General features: G+C 52.6%; 1 protein-coding gene and 1 long non-coding RNA gene across 3 annotated transcripts in view; both read left to right on the plus strand.

The window, feature by feature from the left end:
- The window catches only part of BABAM2 (BRISC and BRCA1 A complex member 2), a 421,888-nt gene extending 412,481 nt beyond the window's left edge, over positions 1-9,407 (plus strand). For both annotated transcript variants that reach the window (XM_070379299.1, XM_005903863.3), the window contains exon 12: positions 8,719-9,407. In XM_070379299.1, the coding sequence (XP_070235400.1) occupies positions 8,719-8,782 (64 nt within the window). In that variant the 3' untranslated portion in view covers positions 8,783-9,407. The remainder of the gene's footprint in view (positions 1-8,718) is intronic.
- A 55-nt stretch (positions 9,408-9,462) lies between these two features.
- LOC138989878 (uncharacterized) lies at positions 9,463-14,855 on the plus strand. Its single transcript, XR_011466020.1, has 4 exons — positions 9,463-9,516; positions 10,127-10,225; positions 13,860-13,964; positions 14,322-14,855. It is a non-coding gene; the product is annotated as an uncharacterized lncRNA (long non-coding RNA).
- The last annotated feature ends 4,958 nt before the right edge of the window (positions 14,856-19,813 follow it).

Below are 19,813 nucleotides of genomic sequence, written 5' to 3' on the forward strand. Positions count from 1 at the left end.
GGCTCCTGCCCATACAGCCCCAGGCAGAGTGAGCAGACAACTTGAGACGCCCGTTGCCATGGCACCTACCACTTGAGATACGTCAGATGTAGGCGCAAATAGGGCAACAAAGTGGACACAGAGAGTAGCTCTGCTCTGGGGTCCCAGGCCTCAGGGAGCACCACAGTCCTTAGCCCCCTCCACCCACTATCTGGCCTAAGCTTAGCACAGCCAGGTGCACTAGGTCATCACAGCTTGCCCGCCCCCGCCTCCCGGGTAGACGGGGGCCAGCCTTTCTCTGTGGCCACGCTGTCGGCTCCTCTTCCCAGTGTCTCATCAGGTTCACAGTGGAAAGAGCATCAGCCGGAGAGTAAGGAGATAGGGAGGATGGGCTCAGATTCTACCTACCAGCTCTGGAGCTTCAGGACAGCCCCTGGGGACAGCCATTCATTCGTTCATTCCTGCCTGTGAGGCCTATGGACGGTGAGCACCATGGGGCACTAGGGATGAACCATCACCAAATTCTGCCCTCAAGGGGCTTCCAGAGAAGAGCTAGGCCTTGTGAGAGGGGACCATTAACTTCTCCAGCCCTTAGTTTTCCCTTCCCCATAATGATTGGAGTATACAGCCACTGAGGTTTCTGTTATAAAATTGTATTGTTCTAAAGTACATCTTTAAATACACCACGTGTTTATTACATCGTTTGCGAAATGTTTGTTGAGCTGCAGTGTGTCGGCACTAGACTTGAAGCTGGGCTGCAGAGAGGGATGAATATGTGCAAGAGGGCTTGCAGTTAAGGAGCTTCTGGTCGGACGTGGCGGGGTGAATAGACAGATGCAGGCAGAGCTAGAGCCCCGGGGAGGAAGGCAGCCCTGGGGCTGGGGGAGCCCATGAGGACTACCCTGCTCCCCCCACCCCCATCCTGCCAGCTGGCCATCTCATGGCCTCCTCCTCAGACCCTGCACCAGGGGATGCTGAGGGGGCAGAGGCACCTACAGCTCCCCCCCACCCCACCCCACTCCTGGGCAAGGACTGGCCCTGCAGTTGCAGAAGCTGGCTGCATGCTGCTTTAGCCCCAGAGGAACTGGCCAGGCTCCAGAAGGCCTCCTCAGAGAGTCTCAGAAGGAGGGAGAACCACTAGGTAATTTTGATCATTTCAGTACCCATTGACAAATACCCTATGATTTAGAAGGAGGCAGATTTCATCCCAATACTTTGATGTCTAGAAATGGATTCCAGTTGGTTGTTTGTCCTCTTAAAACAGCATTTTATTTAATTCAACACATACTGAGACTACAGCCAGCTTTCTCATGGGCGAGGAGCCCGAGCTGTATAAGACAGAGTCTAGACACCAATCTAAACATCTCAAACTCAAGGCAGACCATGGCTGGGCCTGAGGTTAGAGGCCAGTGTGCCATGGAACCCGGCAGAGGGGAGATTGATTCCAGCTGAGAGCGAGGGCCTCTGCCTGAAGCTGTGAGCGTGTTCTCAGTGTGATATCAAGCTTTTTGCAGCTCTTGGGTTAGTTTCCTTGCTTTGTGAGCTTAGATTCCTTAAAAACAAACCAGGCCTGCTTGAGGATTGGCACCTCTAAGGAGACTGTGTACATGAACCAGTTATAACCACTTGTTTGTTCCTAAAGCCCATACCAGCAATCCAGGCTGGCCTGGCAGGGCACAGCTACAGATTAAGCTCCCATCATGCCAGGCATTTGCTCACCAAGGCGCCCAGAGTCGGTGGGCCATCTTTACAGGGGCTTTTGGAGGGCTTGGGGTGATGGGCATCGAGGCAGAACCAGGTCTCTTTGTAGAGATCCTATTATGAGGATGACCCTTTGTCACCGGAGAGTAACCCCCGATGAGTCAGTCTTTACCACGGCCGTTCAGGACCATGAGGACAAGGCGAGACCACAAGGATGATTAGCGGGACTTGTCTTACACTATTTACAGGACCGCTTTGATTTTCAGACCACAGTCAGCTTGCATATGACTGATTAAAAACATGTGCCAGTTGAAGTCACAGCTGCAGAAGAAAACTCGAAAAAAGAAAGGAGCCTTAGATGTTTAGGAACTCGCCTCTATTTGCAAAAATGAATTCTGACTTGATTTGTGTGTCTTTGATTTCCTGACAGTGAGGTTCGTGTCCCCGAACCACTTCTCCCACCCTGCCCCACCCACCCCCACACTGGCCTGACTTGAGCAAACATTGTAAGGCTCATCTTATGATTGCCCAAAGAAAAGCATTTGGGAATTCCAGAAAGAGACCTCAGAGTCCTATTTCGGAAGAGAGCAGCTGTTTAGGCTTCTGCAGAAATAAAGGTCCCAAGTAAATGAGGCTAAAGGCAGCAAGATCCCAGGGGCTACTCCGTCAGGTCGTGCTCCCGTGGGAAGACGAGCTCTGGTGGGACTGGTATCAGAGGCTCTCTTGACTGAACTCGCTCAGCGTCTGTTTTCTCACCTGCAAAATGGGACCATGACTCCTGCCGCACGCGGCAGTACTGTGAGCAATGTTCAATCTGCTTTGTGGGTTTCCTTCCTCTTTCCCCGGAGTCTCCAACCTCTTGGGACTTTTTATTCTCTGTTTTTTGTTTTCATTTTCTTAAAGTGGTACTGATTCAAATGTTTAGATGTTAATTTCACAGATTTTTGTCCTTTTGAAAAGGTCCATTGAATAAATTGAGGCTTATAATTCCAGCAGGGAAAACCCCTTTTGGTGAGAAAGGCTCCTAATTGCCTTCATCTCAAGGTCTCTGAGGATTCCTCTCACAGCTCTCTGTCCCCACTCTTAGTGTCCCCAGAGCCCCTGCCCAGGAGCACCTAGATGATGGGTTTTCCAGGCATTGTTACCCCCTGATGACTTAGCTTGAGCTCCCTGACTCTGGAGCTCTGCTCAGTGGGAGGGCAGACATGGCCGAGAGAAACGAGCGTCCCTCCTTCTCACCACTGCCTGTGGTTCCCAGAACATGTGTTCGGAGCTCTGCCATGTTCGCAAAAAAGCATCCCAGATAATGATGAGCTCTGCCTCCCTGCACCACAAGTCCTTACAATGCCTTGAGGCTTGGGCTTGGCTGGTGCCTTGATTTAACCAGTGAAGGTCAAGACACAAAGAGGTTAAGTGGCTTGCTCAAAGTCACGTGGATTTCTCAGAACCATCACTGGGTGGCACCTAGAGATGACCAAGTATCCATCTGCCTTTTGGAGGTGAGGAGCCAGGCCTGGACTAGAGCCCATGACTTCTGCCTCGTGGCTCAGGGATCTTTCTGTTCACCCCGCTGCCTCTCCTTTTCAGTACTTGTCCTGGACAGAGAAAGGTCTGTTCGAGGACTGGGCCAACTGTGATACCCCCACTTCTGGTAGCCAGAGCCACGTGATTATCTTAAACATCTGTCAGGCCCACAGCCCACCTTCCCCCAACCACACTCTTGACCAGAACTGTGCACAAGAGCACACCCAGAACTCAGGCAAAAGCCAGCCAGGGGTGCAGGTGCCTCCTGTTGCAGAGCCCATCCTTAGATACCATGAATCCACCTCCAGCCTCTCTGGGCTGCATTTCAAGAGGTTCACAGTGTCCTGACAACTTTGGCTGGTGTCAAGTCCTGAGACCGACTATCTCTGTGCCTCCAACTGCGAGCGCATATGATAAGTGAAAAGTGATCCAAGAAGGCCCAGAGGAAAGGATGATCTGGGACTTTTCCATCCACACAGGGTTTTTCTCTTTTGCAGCCACACATGCCCTAGCTGTTCCCAGGGACTCAGTCTTTCCCCCTCAAACCCAACTGGGTCCCCATGGTAATAGTTGACATCTATTGATCAAGTAGTATGCCAGGCATCAGGCCAAGTGCTTACTTGGAGCATCTCATTTAATCCCCATGAGGATTACTCTTTAAGGTAGGCATTATGGCTCCCCTTTTATAGTCGAAGAAATTAAAGCTGAAGAGGTGAGTCACTTGCACAGGTGGGACAGCCAGTAAGGAGCAGGGCCAAGCCTTGAGCCCAGGTGTGGCTGGCTCCAGAACACACAGTGCCTGTCTTGCACAGCCTCCAGCCTGTGAGGCCTTGGAGATCATCGAGCACAGCTCCCTGCCTTGAAGATGAGGGATCTGGTACCCAGAAGGGAAGAAACTTACTCGTGGACCCCAGACCCAGAAAAGCAGACCCACTGAGCTCCCCAGCACCCTGATTCCTGACCTCAGGGAATTCCCTCCTGGCAGTGCCTGTGAGCTGAGGCCAGGAGCCAATCCTGCTTCCAATTCATGGAAAACCTACCAGACCTCGGCCTGGAGTCAGTTCTTTAAGTTTTATTCTGTTGACCTGAGACTCTGTGATGGACTAAGTTGTGATTTTATAAACCCAGAGTGAAGGAACTGAGGTCAGTGGAAAGGGTCAGAACCTGATGTCATCCTCAGGCATATTTAGCTCTAATCTGGTCTAAAAATAATTTCCCTTCCAGTGTGAGTAGAATGGGAGCTTGACTGACTCAAGGCCTCTATCCTGCAGGTCCTTTTGACCAGTGAAGGGGGATGTGAGAAGACCTTCCCTTCACCACCCCTGTAACACACTTACACTTTTGAAGCTTACCACACACTTTGTCTTTGGGTCAAAGAGTTTTTTTAAAGGTGACAGACTAGTGCCATTGGCAAGTGATACATTCTGAGCAGCTCTCCACTTTCTCTGATAAAAAAAAACTGAAATAAATGAAAACAATGCTTCAAAAATATATATATAAATGGCTGGGAGCCAGTTGTCATTTTCCCCTTCCTCCCCCTTTCCCCGAGCTGACTTCGTGCGGCTCCGTGTTGAGAGGCGCTCACTGACAACAGCGGGTAGCATCATGCCTTTAAATAGCCCTGCTCCGTACTGCTTCCCCTTGGCGTCACACAGTTTGCCCTGGCAGGGAAAGCCCAGGACAGAACAGGAAAATTCAGAATTTTCTGAAGGAGGAAAGAGCTTGCTGTAAAGCTTTCTCCCTCTTGCCAAGACCTTTCTATCGAAGGAGCTTGCACTGGTGTGGCCCCTTCTCCCAGAGCTTTCCAAGGAAAAACTGAGCTGAGGAGATTCGCTTCATCAGATTTGCCCCATGTGACACCAGGCATGAGGAGAGAGCACGGGAGAGAGGTGCCCATCCTGGAGCCCAGGGCCCCATTTCAGCAGCAGTCAGTCCCACTCCCTCATCGGGCACCTATTGTGGGGCCGACGGCCTCTCTCTATAGTGTCCTCACCTGTGACCTAAAACAGGGGCTCCACCCCACCCAGTGCTCTAACTCCAGGTGTCCTTTGGGCAGGAAGGCAAATGCAGTGGAGGTTGGCAGCAGCCCATTGGTGCCGGACCCCCTGAAGCAAACACAAATTCTGCTGGGGAGATAGCAGCATGTGAAACACAGGGAAGGAATGAACAGCCCTCACGACTAGTGGCGGCAGCCAGTCAACAAGCTTCCTTCCCACACGTGGTCCTGTGAGAGCATCACATCAGGGTGGGTTTGTCTCCCCTTCTCACCCTGGGGAAACAGAACTTGGGGCGTCTCTTGCCTGGTCCACCTGGCTCTAGGTCTGGGGCAGCTCCTGCCTCATTGCAGTCCTCCTCCCCATAAGGATGATTGTGGGCAAGGGTTCCAAGGTTCTGCGGCTCAGAAAAGGTGGCGGATTGGCTGGAACCAGGATGGTGGAGGGTGTTGATCCTTCTCACCAACAGTCGGCGTAGGCTGAAGTTTGAGAATGGACAACACTTTTGCAGTTTTCTTCCTCAGAATCTAAATGTCTCATCTGCCTGCTTTCTGGGCTTGCTCTGTTTCACCCCGAAAAGCCTGCAAGGGACCTGCTTTAACTGCTCTCACAAACCGGTGGTCATCAGTAGTTACCTTAATTACAGCCATGAAGTCCTCACCCGGCGCTCCGTACAGGCCAGGCCTGTGGGGTCACCGAGAAGGAGACTTGCTCCCTCCTTTCCGGAGCCGGCAGTGCCACCTAGTCCACAATCCGTGTGCACACATGAGACATGCCCAGAAGAAGCACAGAGAATGTCTGCACTCAGGGAGAGAACCTTCTGGTGACCAGGGAAGGCTTGATGGAGGCAAGGGCATTTGGCCTGAGCATGACTAAAGGCCTGGGGTGGTAATGGCATGTGTGAGGAAGAGCAGGTGGCCAGACGGGAGGAAGTGGGAGTGGAGGTTGGCGTCTGGACCGTGCGTGGGCCTCAGGGGGCTTATGACACCCCCGATTGCTCTCTTCTCACGGGTGGACATTCCCTCGTCGCCTCTCACAGCTTCAGCACGTCTGCCATCTGCCTTTAAGTGAACACCCTGACTCCTTAATGTGCTTCTGATCTCCTGTGACATCACAATGACTCATCTGTAGGTTTTCTGGAAGAGGATCTTCAGCTTTCTTAGCTTCTCAGTGGTGAGGGCAGGGCATGATCCCAAAATGTGACTGAGGAAAAGTGCAGATGACAATCACGGCACTCCAGGCTGCGGGTTTGGGCAGATGAAGGGTCTTGGTTGGGATAGGGACACAGACCCACGCTCAAAGAGAATTCATTTACCTGCAACAGGAAGGTGAAGCCTTGCATCCCAGGAAGAAATAGCAGTGTTGTAAAAGGTAACAAGGCAGGGAGCCCAGGGTGTGGGGACACCAGGGAAGAAGAGGAAGAAGCTGCAGGATGAATTCGCTGCAGAGGTTTAGGGAGAAGTGGAAAGTGAGGGTTCTGTTACAGAAGTACCAGGGCCCGACGCACTTTCAAATGCGTAATAGCGATGAACACATCCATGTGGCACGCACTGGCTTGGATGAATGATAGACGTTCAGGAAATGATGTCCTGGTTGGAAATGTGAGACTGGCAGTTTGGGAGAGAAAGACTGGAGACCCAGGTCCCAGGGGCGGGGAGAGGTGTTCTCTGCTGAGGGTGTTTCAAGCCTGAGAGGAAGCGAGGGGAGTAGAGAGCAGGACTGGAAGAGGTCAAGGAGACATGTCACCTGGAGGTGAGGAGGAGCAGGGAGAGGAGGGAGGGAGCAGGTCTGGATGTTTAGTCCAGGCAGTAGCTTCCAGACGCAGGAGCCGCTGCAGAGAGGCTGCAGAGGCTAGGACTGAAAAGTCTAAGCAAATCCCTGAAATGTGAAAGAGGGCTTCCCGTGACCTGGCGTTGCGGGGCGGGGATCAGGCAGGTGTCATCATTGATGCTCTGTGTGGCTACCTCGTGGCAACCCTGGGGCTGCTGGGTTTGTGGGGCTCCTCGCCCAACATCGAACCACCTGTTTGAGCTTCTTGACTCCTGAGCGGTTCTCTGCTCTTTTCTCACGGGTGGCCATCACCTCGTCGCCTCTCACAGCTTCAGCATGTCTGCCTTCTGCCTTTAAGTGAGCGCCCTGACTCCTAATGTGCTTCTGATCTCCTGGGAGCCTGGAGCACCAAGTTTCCTAGGACTGTATCCTAAATATTAATAACATAGACTTGGGTGAGGTACCTGAGGCCTTTATGGTACCGATGGTGACAGGTCATCTAGCTCGTGTCCCAGGTCTGGGGGAGCCACTGCTGGATAAGTCAGCTGTTCTGATCTCACCGGCATCAGGGGCAAGAGAGGGGGGACCGGGAGCACACAGAGTGCCCACCCCAACCTCCCCGTCTTGTTGCCCTCCGCCTCCCACCGTGCCCTTTCTCCTCTGGAACAGTGTTGAGTTCCCAGCTCACGTGCAGCAGTCCCGTGCTCCCAGGCCTCTGCCCTGCTGTATCTTTTCCTGGAACACGTGTAACATGCCTGCTTCACCTCCTCCTCCATTGATTGCCCCAGGCTGGTGCCTCATGGCACCTCCGTAAGCGCCCTCACCACAGGAGTCGGTATTTCTTCTGTGTCTGCTGCTCCTCAAAACTGAGCTCACCTGCATGGGGTGCCATGTCTGGAGCATCTCCCAACCCCTGGCACTTCAGACAGTGCCAGGCACAGCCTCCTGCTGTTGAATGGAAAGTCTGCTTCTACAGGTTCGAATCTGGGTGCCAGAAGGACCAAATGGTCCGCCCCAGATCCTGTCACTAGTCTGAGAAGGCTCTCCTGACACCCAGCCTGATTTTCTTTTCAACAGATCAAACCACAAGCATGTTTGCAAATAAATGGAGACCATGGTTCACTTAGAAATTCCTCGTATTAGGCCTTGCTTATCTATACGCAGGAGACCTGGGTTTGATCCCTGGGTCGGGAAGATCCCCTGGAGAAGGAAATGGCAACCCACTCTGGTATTCTTGCCTGGTAAATCCCATGGATAGAGGAGCCTGGTGAGATACAATCCACAGGGTCACAAAGAGTCAGACACAACTGAGTGACCAGCACTCTTTTCTTTTCTTTGTCTGTATGAAGTTGATCCAACTGAGTGAAAAGTACAACCCTGTTGATATTTCAGATCACGAAAATGACTGGTTGCTTGGCTTGGTCACTCTCTGGCTTGTAGCTTGGACCCAACCTGGGAAAGGGCAGACAGAACCTGAGTACTGATGTCTAATGGGAATTGGCAGCCAGGAAGTTCTGAATACAAGCCTTTTAAGCATCCAGGAGAGAGAGCACGGCAGTGAACTGCATGGACCTCTCTTGGAAAAATCCAGAAGGCTTTGCATCAGCAGAGAAGGAAAATCCAACCCAAGATGCATGAACAATAAATAACAACTGTTCTGAGTTAGGTTGAAAGCTCTGAGTTGCACTTTTTTTTTTTTTCAAGTTGTTTGTGCTAACCACAATTTTTTTTTCTCCCCTTTTCCCACCAGGGCTTATTTCAAAACCTTTGTCCCTCAGTTCCAGGAGGCAGCGTTTGCCAATGGAAAGCTCTAGGAAACACCAGTCTTGAGAGGTGGCCAGCCAGACTGCTCTGTCCACATGCGTGTCAGCACATAGGGCTGCTTCCTGGAAGCCATTGGAATGTCTTCATGGCAGCGTTTCGCTCACACAGCAGCTTTGCTCCACGACTGGAACCCAGACTTGAGCTGGCTGGCGGGAACCTGGGTCCCAGAGCCCCCGCCTCTGGTGGCTCCCTCTTTGTTTCCTGCAGTATATTTCTTAGTTGAAAGAAATAAAGTCACAAATCATGATGCCGTATTTTTCCAGGGAAAGTAAGACATCCTGAATGCACACACCCTGATTCCAAAGCCTTTGTCTCTGAGACCTCTTTTTAAGTTTTCAGATTAAACACACCTTTGCTTTTCTCTTTCTCCCGAAATGAGTGCCTGTGTGTTTCACACCCCCATGTGTCCCATTTTGGACAGTCCTCCAAAAGCGCTGCTGCCTGAATGAGCCTGACCAGCTGGCAAGGTTTCAGCCACTTCCCAGCCGGGCCCAGGACTGGCGCTCAGGAACAACCAGGTTCTAGCACCAGCCTCGCCTCCAGGCCCCTGTGCGTGCTCCAGGTACGAAGCCCGTCCTGACCCAGGAGGCGGTTATTAAAGTCATTAAAGCTTGTTGAATGCCTCAAGAAATTTATCTCTCTTCTCCTGTCCCTCCTCCCGATGCCATTGGGAGAGTTGTTTGGGCTTATGAAGCACTCTGTGAATTATACCTGGAAGACACAGGTAGGGTCCCGTGGGCGAACCCTGGGCTCAGGCCTGCCAGCTCTGCTGCCACCCAGGAACAAGACTGGGCAAGGCACCCTGAGCAAGCTCCATCTTACCTAAATTTGTGGATTATCAGAGCCGGGTGGGGTTTCAGAAGTCATCTGTTTCCACCCCCCGAATCCCTCTCCCCTGCTACTCCCTTTAAGGTCAGAAGTGAAAACCAAGGCCCACAAGCTAAAGAAATACTGCCAGTAAATTAGGGCAAACCTGGGAGCTGAGAGCCATCACATGACTTCCCTGAGCTTACACCCAGGCTGGCCACGGCCAGCTTGTCCACTCGACAAGGTCTAGTTTAGTTTAGTGGGGTTCCACCCTGAGGGCTTTCAGCCCCGGAAGTGGGACCCTGGCATGGAGGCGAGAGAAACAAGCTGACCTGCGTGGCCTGGGCTCCTTTCTTCAACTCACCTGCCTCCCACCCTCTGTAGGGCCTGCACAGGTGGAACCCGACCCCTCACTGTTCCCTCAGCTCCTCTTGTGGCTCCTGGAGCCCACGTAAACCTGAAAGGGAGCCAGCTCAGGGCCGCTGTGGGGGCTGGTGAGAGACACCCCTCCTTCCTGTGTTCTCTAGCACTCGAGAATGTTCTCAGGAGGCAGGGGAACCACTAGAAGAGACCTCTCAGCTTGGCTTCTAGCTGAAGGGCTGCCCTCCTCTGGGATCTTTCACCACGTGAGTACTTCACCTTGAAGCCTTGGGAATTCCTGTGACAGAGAACAGTCCGGTGTCCCATGTCTGCACCCCAGCTCTGCTGTCAGCCAGCTGTGTGACCCTGAGTAAGTCCCTTCCCTGTGTAGTCAGAACCACCCCGGGAGCTTTTTAAAGAACCACTGCGCAGGGCCCCACTGCCAGCCTGCTGAATCACATCTTGTTAGCTGAGGCTTGGGTGTCTGGATTTTGATAAAACTCCCAGGTGATGCTGTTGAGCAGGTGGTCATGACCACACTGGAGTCTCCTGATTGTGGCCAGCTGCCTGCCTCCTCTACGTCAGGCCAGCTGTGGGCCAAGCTCCACTCTCCTACTCCTGACACGGTCACTTAGGACGGAGGGCATGGATTGGGCTCGCTGCACACGGAACCAAGAGTAGACTGAGTCAGACTTTGTTTCAGAACCAGTAGGGGCTTCCAGCTCCAGTTCTAGCAGGGGCTGGTTGGCAGGTATGAGATGGGTGCGATCACATGGCCTGGACCCTTGGCATTTCAAATAGTCAGTAGTGGCAGCAGCCAGTACTGGGCAGTGCAGCCCAGGAGTGGCCTTCCTGCTCTTGCCAACATCTAGGGGTCCAGACGGCTCAGGCTGGCCAGATCGTCCATGGTAGCCCACACATCTGTGAAGCACGCCCGACCAATCAGAAGTGCTATCTGTGCTTTATCTCAGCACATCTCTCTACAGCAGACCTGTGAAATAAGCAAGTGAGGAGGAAACAAGATCAGAGAGGTTAATTGAGTTACCCATGATCACCAGCTAGTCGGTGCCAGTCGGGACTCAGCCCATGCTCCAGATCCAGTGCCACTTCTCACTTTTGTCCGTAACTCTAGGAAATAAGGGCTTCCCTGGTGGCTCAGCGGTAAAGGATCTGCCTGCAGTGCAAGAGATGCAAGAGACTCAGGTTCAATCCCTGGGTTGGGAAGATCCCCTGGAGTAGGAAATGGCAACCCATTCCAGCATTCTTGCCTGGAGAATCCCATGGACAGAGGAACTTGGTGGGCCACAGTCCATGGGGTCACCAAGAGTCAGACACGACTGTGCAACTAAACACACATGCACACGAGTAAACAAACAGGTTTTTTCCCCAGTGAAGGGTGATGAGCTATGTGTAGCTTTGTGAGCACGGAGATGATAGGATTTTTTAGAAGACTTTCAGCCCCAGTAGCACAGAGGGAAGGTTTGGGCTGCTTTTCTTAGGGGCAAGCAAACAACAGAAGGTGACAGTAGCCACTTCAAATGCCAGGGACTCAGAACCAGTATTTGTGAGATTTTTATCTCCACCCCCAACAGCAACGGAAGCAAGTGGCACTTGTAAATGGGCGACAGTCGCCTGTGTGTTTTTTAAACACTTCTTGCTAGTTCGGCCCATCGCTGCATTGTATCTGCACACAGAGTGCAGCCCAGGACTAATTAGTAAATGGCTATAAAATCCTTTGAAGATGAAAAGTACCATATATGAGAGCACATTATTATTACCTCATAAATCCTGTCTCCAGCTTACTCAGCCCTTGTAATTTCAGTTGCATCTTTAAGCTCAGCACAGACAAGGAAAAGGTGTTATGAGTGTTTGCTGCTAATAGCTGGATCAGGGCATCTCCTCGGGTGCCAAGGAGGAGGCAGAAGAGACTGGAGAAGCAAGTGTTCATCCTTCTCCCAGCCATTTGGCTTCCTGAGGACCCACCACCAACAGAGAGATGGTGCTTCGTTAGAGAGAGATGGGCCCATTTACTCCTCAGGATGAACTGGGAAGTGGGTGAGCTTGAGGAGGAGAGAGACTTATATTTGAATCCTGGCTCTGCCCACTGAGTCACTAGCAAATATATAACAAGCTGTTCTTCAGCAGTTTAAAAAAGAAGACGAGGGTAGATGAGGGTTGGGGGGAGGAGGAGCCTCCTTTTTATCATTTGCTGCTTTTCATGATGTGAACGCTCCCACCATGACCGATTCCAAGCTCCCAGCATGAGGTCCCTAGACGCAGCCTTGGGGAGAGCACGGAGAGCCGCATGGTGGAAGCCTCTTGGAGTGAGCAGACTCTGGTGTGGATCTTAAATCTTGCTGAGTTTTGTTATCCTCATCTGTAAAATGGGAATAAATACCATCTGCCTCCCGGAGTGGTGAGAATTAAATAAGAAAAGTACATGAAGCACCAAGTAAGGAGCTCGGCACACAGAAACGTTTGCTAAACCATGGCTATTACAGAGCAGAAAAAGGATTTTTTGATGTTGACTTTGGCCTTTTCCTAATAAGTCAGAATGTCCCTGCTTGGACTTCCCTGGCAGTCCAGTGGTTAAGACTCCATGTTTCCACTGCAGGAGGCATGGGGTTGATCCCTGGTCGGGGAACTAAGATCCTGAATGCTGTACAGTGTGGAGACCCAAAAAAGAGTTTTGCCAATGAATGTGGCCTTGGGAAGAGTGACCCTGTCTTTATAACTAGGAAGAGAAGATGATGTCATCCTGATTTTAATACATGAGGGATTAGATGTATCCATGAATGTTCCCTCCTCCCCTCCCCCCACACCAGTCTTGGTTTAACTCTCAGCAGGTCCCCAGGCACTCGAAGTGACCTGCTTTTTTGCCCCCACCTCCTGTGGGCAGGAGAATCAGAACAGCACAAGCCACTCTTGCTTCTGACTCAGTTTCGGTTCCTGACAGCTACAGGTCCTTGTTTTGGAGTCACAGCCTAGCCAGAGAAACGACCACACTCAGTTGGCCTCTTCCTTGGGCCTATAAATAGAAAGAGCCCAGAATCTGCCCCAGTTCATGGGGACTGGCCTGTCCCACAGTTCTTAACGTGAATGTTAAAACAGCATCTAATGGTAAGGTGACATCGAATTCTCTCAATGGCATCTTCTTAATTCACTGGTGCTTTTAAAAATGAAAACAAGAGAAGAAACATCCCCTTTATGTATCTTTGGTGTTTATGTGCAGTGGCAGGAGAATAAAAGCCAAGAGAGTAGACCAGCTATGTAACAGTCACAGTGTACTGAGTGGAGGTCACACTGATCACTGATCAGTGATCACTGATCACTTAGGGAGCTATGAATGATAATTCCATACTAGCTGCTTTCCCTTCTTTTTTACAAATATTTATTTACTTGGCTGCTCTGGGTCTTAAGTTGTGACACATGGGATACTCAATCTTAGTTCCAGCATCCAGGATCTTTAGTTGCGGCATGTGGGATCTAGTTCCCTAGTCAGGGGTGGAACCCAGGCTGCTTGTACTGGGAGCCCAGAGTCAGCCACTGGACCACCAGGGAGGTCCCACTAGCTGCTTTGCTAATCCTCGCAACAGCTAAGCGAGGTAGGTGTCACGATCCCCATCTTATAGAGAAACTAAGCCTCAAAGAAGTTAAATAACTTACCTACAGACAGGAAACCGGTACATTTCCTTATTCATCCATCGTTTCTAACTTTCCCTCCCTGACCCTCATTCTCTCCCTTTCCATCCCCTTCCTGATTTCACAAAGGAAGTGAACTCAGATCTCTGTTTCTACTTCCTTTTTCCAGCTTCCCCAAATGAGAGATTTATTGAGCATCTATTGTGTGCATGGCTCTATATAAGACATTCATATACCTGTTTTCGCTATTTTCCCAAGGAGGAAGAGGGACTTGGATGGATGGGACTGGTCAGGGTCAGATGCCCAAGGCTGCTGGTTCCAAGGCCAGGCTTCACACACTGGTTCTGTGTGTCTGTCCCCCAGGTAAGATGCTCTGCAGCAGTCTTTGTAAACATGGATAGGTCTATCTATGTGGCTACCTAAATATATATATAAATTCCAGTTGATTTTCAGATGGTTGAACCAGGGTCAGCCTACAGTTTAAAAAAAAAAAGTCCAACTTCAAAGCTTGTGCCACATTCTCAGGTTAAAGTCCAACACACGCTTGGTTGAAATAATGGCCTAATATCTGGGAAAAACAAGATGAAAATAGTTGTTGTAATCATTAAGGAAAATTACCAAGGTATTACCAAAGACAGCAGAATCCATGACTGACTCCAGGTTAAATATGAAATAACTCCAAGGGTTATTTCCTAACATAACTCATGTTTTTTTCTTCAGGGTTCCTACATTGACTCCTTCATTCTTCTCTGATTCCCTGAGAAGAACCACACTTTACAAGCCTGCAAGGTCATGGTTGGGGTCACGATGAATTATGACTAATGGTGGCAATAAAAGTAGCCCCACAGGCCCCAGGAGTGACCAGATGGCCTTCCCTGCCCTGGGTCAGCTGCCTTGGTACTATCTTGGGATGAGCCAGATGGTGTGGGACACACTTGTTCCTCCAAAGCAGAGCCCACCACCCCCTTCTTTAAAGCCCCCAGGGGGCAGAGTCCATCTACAGAGGTCTCCTCATTCCAGGGTCTCTTGGAATATACCCTTGGAGCCGGTTTAGAAGCCACTCAAGAAAATTCATTCCTCTCGATTCCATGACCACATTTCTGCCACAAAATGGAACTCCCCAGCTCCCGGAGACCTGTGGCTGTTTGAGTAGGTACCAATAGAGTAGAAGCTAGGAGGGTACCAGGTACCTCTAGAAATAAGGTGGTGGATGGCTCTCAATAGTGACACTGTGAGTGGTATTCCAGGCCCTTGTTCCGGGTCCTTCGCATCCATTGCCTTCTTTGTCCTCTGACCCTTCAAAGCATTAGGAGAGGCCACTGCTGCAGAGAGGGAGTCAAAGGGAGGGGTCAGGGCTCTGCTGGCAATTCCTGAGAAGGTCAAAGATCATTTGAGGAAGGCAGCGTCCCCCACCTCCCCAGGGGAAATTTTGAATGACATGGTTCATGCGGGTGCATGAGTTCAAGTAGGTTCTTGGAGGGGTTTTCCCTTGGAGTTATTTTATATCCCAGCTGGAGCCTGGTGTCATGCCATGCCTGGGAACACGAGGACTGGGGCAGGGGTCACTGACAGGCCAGACCGCCCTGAGGGGAGACGCAGTTCACCTGGAAGTGTGTGCACACCCCCACATGCACACAGCCGGTGACTTAGCTGACCTGACCCTGCTTATCCTGTCCCAGCGGTCACTCCCAGGACTCAGCACAGGCCCGGGCCGGGGTAGACGCCTCACCCCAACTCCATGCCGTGGTGCTCGGCCTGTGCTGGCCAGTGGGTTGTGCAACCCAGCCATCTCCCCACTTGCCACCTGCGCCAACAGCCCAGGCTGCCCCCGGGCCACCCCGTTGCCTCACCTGCTGTCACCCTAGCCTCCGGAGCTGGTGGCGCCTCCCCCACCTCGCCCACTCCAGCTGCTGGCCGGTCAGCAGCCGGCAGCCACCGGGCAGTGACCCCTTCCAGAACTCTCCCCAGGCTGGAGCCTCGTGTGGGTGAAGCCAAGCCCTGGGCTAATTGGCTTGTTGTTGGAGTTGAGGCCGTGGGCTCTGGAGCCAGCTGGCCTGAGTCAAATGCCTTCTCCACCACTTTCTGGAGGCGTGGACTTGAGTAAGCTGCTTGACCTCAGTTTCCTACCCTGCGAAATGGGGCAACTGCCTGTGTCCTGGGCCTGGCAGCGGACTCGGTGAATCCAGCCATGAGGGCCAGCGTTGGCAGAGTCAATGCCCAGACAAGGCTGTCTGGTGTTAGCGCGTTTTTCGGTCTGACGCAGGCTGTTCCTCGCCTTCTTCTTAACTGCTTCCTTTCCTTTAACATCCCTGCCCTTGAGCATCACCTGACCAAAAAAAAAAAAAATCCTTTTCTGCTCCTGCCATCCAGTCTCATAGATGCGGCTCCCTCCTAGAACATCTGGGAGCCCTTGCTACCAGCCTCCTGCAGTCCCACTGGCCCACAGCCACCTCCTTCCCTCCCGGGGTCCCCAGCAAGCCTGTGCTGAATGAACCTGGGCTCCTCAACTTGTCACTTCTGTCAAGCTCCTAAGACCTCCTTTTTTCAGAAAGTTTTGCTTATTCCACTGCATTTCTTAAGGAATCATTTGAAACCAATGACTTAGATACTTGCTTACATTCCAGTGAGCACCAGAGACTGGAAGTTACCTCACTGAATGGGCACGTTTCCAGTCAAAACTAGAACACTTTACTAGCTGGGATTCCTGCTTGCTGGTAAACAGGCAGTAGGTATTAGCCTTCCTTAAAATCTTGACTGTTGATGGTGGACCTCTTTCCTGCCTTTCGGACCCCCGGTTGAAAAGCCTGGTCTGCCTGGGCCAAGCCCAGGGGTTAAATGGAGAAACAGAAGGAACTCCTAGTGTAACCATCACAGCTCCCTCTCTAGTACCCCCTCCTCCTCTCTCTCACATGTGAGCCACCCGGCTCTTGACAGGCTGCCCAGAGAGTGAAAAGCAGGTTTCCAGGGCCGGAGACGGTAACGTCATCCAGAAACCTTGAGGAGAGTCACACACCCATGGAAGGGTGGCCAGCCCTACCGAGGCTGTAGGAAGAGATGCCAGGGCCATCCTGGAACTGAAAGATGGACTGAGTTCAAGGAGGACACAGGTGATCCCAGGCTGTCAGTTTAGGATAAACAGATGTGAAGTAGAACAGAAATCAGTGCCCAGCCAGGTAGCCCTCCATCCCTTCCACACTTGTTTATTGAGTACTTTCTGTGGGCCCAGATGTGGGAGTTGCTTCCCCAGAAAGTAGGAATTGAATTCCGTCTGTCAGCACCCCACCCCTGATCCTGGCACTGAGGCTGTACTAATGATAAAACCAGCCCTGCCCCAGAAGAGCCAGGAGGATAAGGCAGGTACCAAAGGTCCGTCTAGTCAAGGCTATGGTTCTTCCGGTAGTCATGTGTGGATGTGAGAGCTGGACCATAAAGAAGGCTGAGCACCGAAGAACTGATGCTTTTGAACTGGTTTTGGAGAAGACTCTTGAGAGTCCCTTGGACTGCAAAGAGTTCAAACCAGTCAATCCTAAAGGAAATCGATCCTGAATATACATTGGAAGGACTGATGCTGAAGCTGAAGCTCCAAAACTTTGGCCACCTGATGCGAGGAGCTGATTCATTGGAAAAGACCTTGATGCTGGGGAAGACTGAAGGCAAGAGGAGAAGGGGATGACAGAGGACGAGATGATTGGATGGCATCACCGACTTGATGGACATGAGTTTGAGCAAACTCTGGGAGATGGTGAAGGACAGGTGAGCCTGACATGCTGCAGTCCATGGGGTCACAAAGAGTTGGATATGACTGAGCGACTGAACAGCAACAACTCCCCTCACCCCCCACTGCTGACAGGGAAGACAGTGATGAGCTGTGTGGTGAAAGCAGATTCACACTGCTTAGGTCCAGGCCATGCACATCAGGGAGGGCTTCCTGGAAGAGGGGCCAGCTATGCACACATTCAGCCTCTTGGCCCCACTAATACTTTATCCCTTTACCTCCCCGTGATGTTCCAGCTTCCTGGCAGGCTCTGCTACGGGGCTGAGGAGCACATGATGCCTAGTTTGGATGCATATTCAGTTATTGCTTGAACATGTACTTGTTGCTCAGGCACTGTTCCAGAACAGCAGGGCATAGAGCATAACAGTCCCTGCTCTCGTGGAGGTTCCACTGCGGGGAGAGCACGAACAGGATACGGAGGAAGTGGCCCACATGGTAGACGATAAGAGAGGAGGAAAATCAAGCAAGGATGGGGAGGAGTGTGCTTTTCACCAGGGTGGTCAGGGAAGGCCTCACTGAGGAGGTGACATTTGAGCCAAGACCTAAAGGAGGAAAGCGAAAGGGGCAGGGCATGGTCCTCCACCTTCCCTTCCCAGAACCTGCCCCATCCCCAGGGCCTGGTGTGGACTTGCCTCGGGTCCCCTGGGAACCTACCCAGAAATTCAGGAACCCAGAACATCCAGGGGTGGCAGGCAAAGAGCAGTGAAGCCCTGAAATCTCCCTGGGACACAGGAGGTCTGGGCAGTGAGGAGAGACCCGGAGCCTAGCCCTTCCCCTGTTTCCCACGCCCTCAGCCCCTCTCTCTGCCTCTACTCCTGCCACTTGGTGGGAAAGGCAGGTGGCTGGGGGCCCTAGCAGGCAATGGGCAGCTTTTACTGTGGCTCTTGTCAGTGGGTCACCAATGTCTAGGCTTCTGAGGGCCATCAAGATCATCGGGGCTAATGCTAACTCAGGTGGGCAACCCGAGGCCCAGAGAGGAGCAGGGACCCAGCATGAGGCTAAAGCCCAATCTGACTCCAGCAATTTTTCACCTTCCTCTTGAACTCAGCTGAAGTGCAGTGGCTCAGTTGTGTCCGACTCTTTGTGACCCCATGGACTGTAGCCTACATTTCCTTCTCCAGGAGATCTTCCCGACCAAGGGATCGAACCCGGGTCTCCCGCGATGTGGGCAGATGCTTTACCATCTGAGCCACCAGGGAAGCTCAGCTGAGGCAGAGGCCAAGCAGGCTCTTCCCCAGTATCATGGGGCCATGGTGATGAGGAGGGAAGGAAGATGCCCTGAAGGAAGGCAGGAGGGTCGTGATCTGCAGGGGGCCTTCCCCTGTCAGGGCCACCTTGAACGGGAAGGCTGGGGAGGTGAAAGTGCAGCACAACCCCCTGAACCTCCCACCCCCGCCCCCGCCACCTCCAGCTACTCTGCAAACCCGGGGGCAGACCCCGGGGGCAGTGGCCCGGGAGGAGCACCTTTTTTCAATTTTCCCTCAGGCCCTGCAGAGAGCCCCCACAGCCCTGATGCAGGTCACCTGGCCTATTTTGGAAAGGCTCCCTGGCCAGCCTGGGCTGTAGCTACAGCTTGCTATTGGAGAGCCCGTGGGCCTGGGGGGGCCGGAGGGGACAGTGGTAGCTGGAATGCTGGCCCGGCCCTGGGCTGGTCGCCTCTTTCCTCCTGTCCCGCCTGGGAGCCACGGCGCTGCGTCTGTTTGGGGTACTGTTTTCTCACATGGTGTCCATTCCCGTCCAGGCTGGACGTATCTGCTTTGGGCTCCTGTCTCTTCTTGTGTCAGCCCCTGGCCCACCCAGAGCCCCACCAGAGCCACCCTTACCCCACAGGCGGGGCTGCCACACCTGTCCACTGTGGTGGGCCAGGGCCCGGTCCTCAGGGTCCCTGGCCTGACTCTGATCCCCTAGGGACCACCCATGCCGACCGGAGCCCAGAGGCTGACAGGGCCGCACACACAGGGCCGGAGCTGACCTCCCTCTGCCTTGTGGTCTGCATGATGTCAGCAAGACCGTCCCCTTGAGTCCGGGTGCTGGTGTCCACCCCCTTCCTCACAGGATGCCCTGAGCGGTGGAGCTTGTCCCCCCCCACCCCCCCAACCCCTTCCCACCCCCCGTCTCCATTAAGAGGTTCAGAGCCGTCCGACGGTGACCCAAGTCTGGGGAAGGAAGCTTCGTGTTTGGCGTCTCCTTTCTTCCAGGGGCTCAAAGCATTTTTATAAGCATTAATCTCCTTTATCCACACTGGCTGTTGTCTTGTTTGCTCTTTGTGTTTTATTGTTAGCTGACGTGTTTAAACCTTGGGCAGCCAGCGAGAGGGAATTCCCCAAGCCCAAGGTGGTGCAAGCACAGGACGCCTCCTGGCCAGCACGGCGGGGACCCTGGGGCCAGGTCCCACCCCGGCTGCTGGGCAACGCCTTCTGCCATACCTGCCTTTGGC

This window comes from Bos mutus, chromosome 11 (assembly GCF_027580195.1).
Source record: "Bos mutus isolate GX-2022 chromosome 11, NWIPB_WYAK_1.1, whole genome shotgun sequence".
Lineage (NCBI taxonomy): Eukaryota > Metazoa > Chordata > Mammalia > Artiodactyla > Bovidae > Bos > Bos mutus.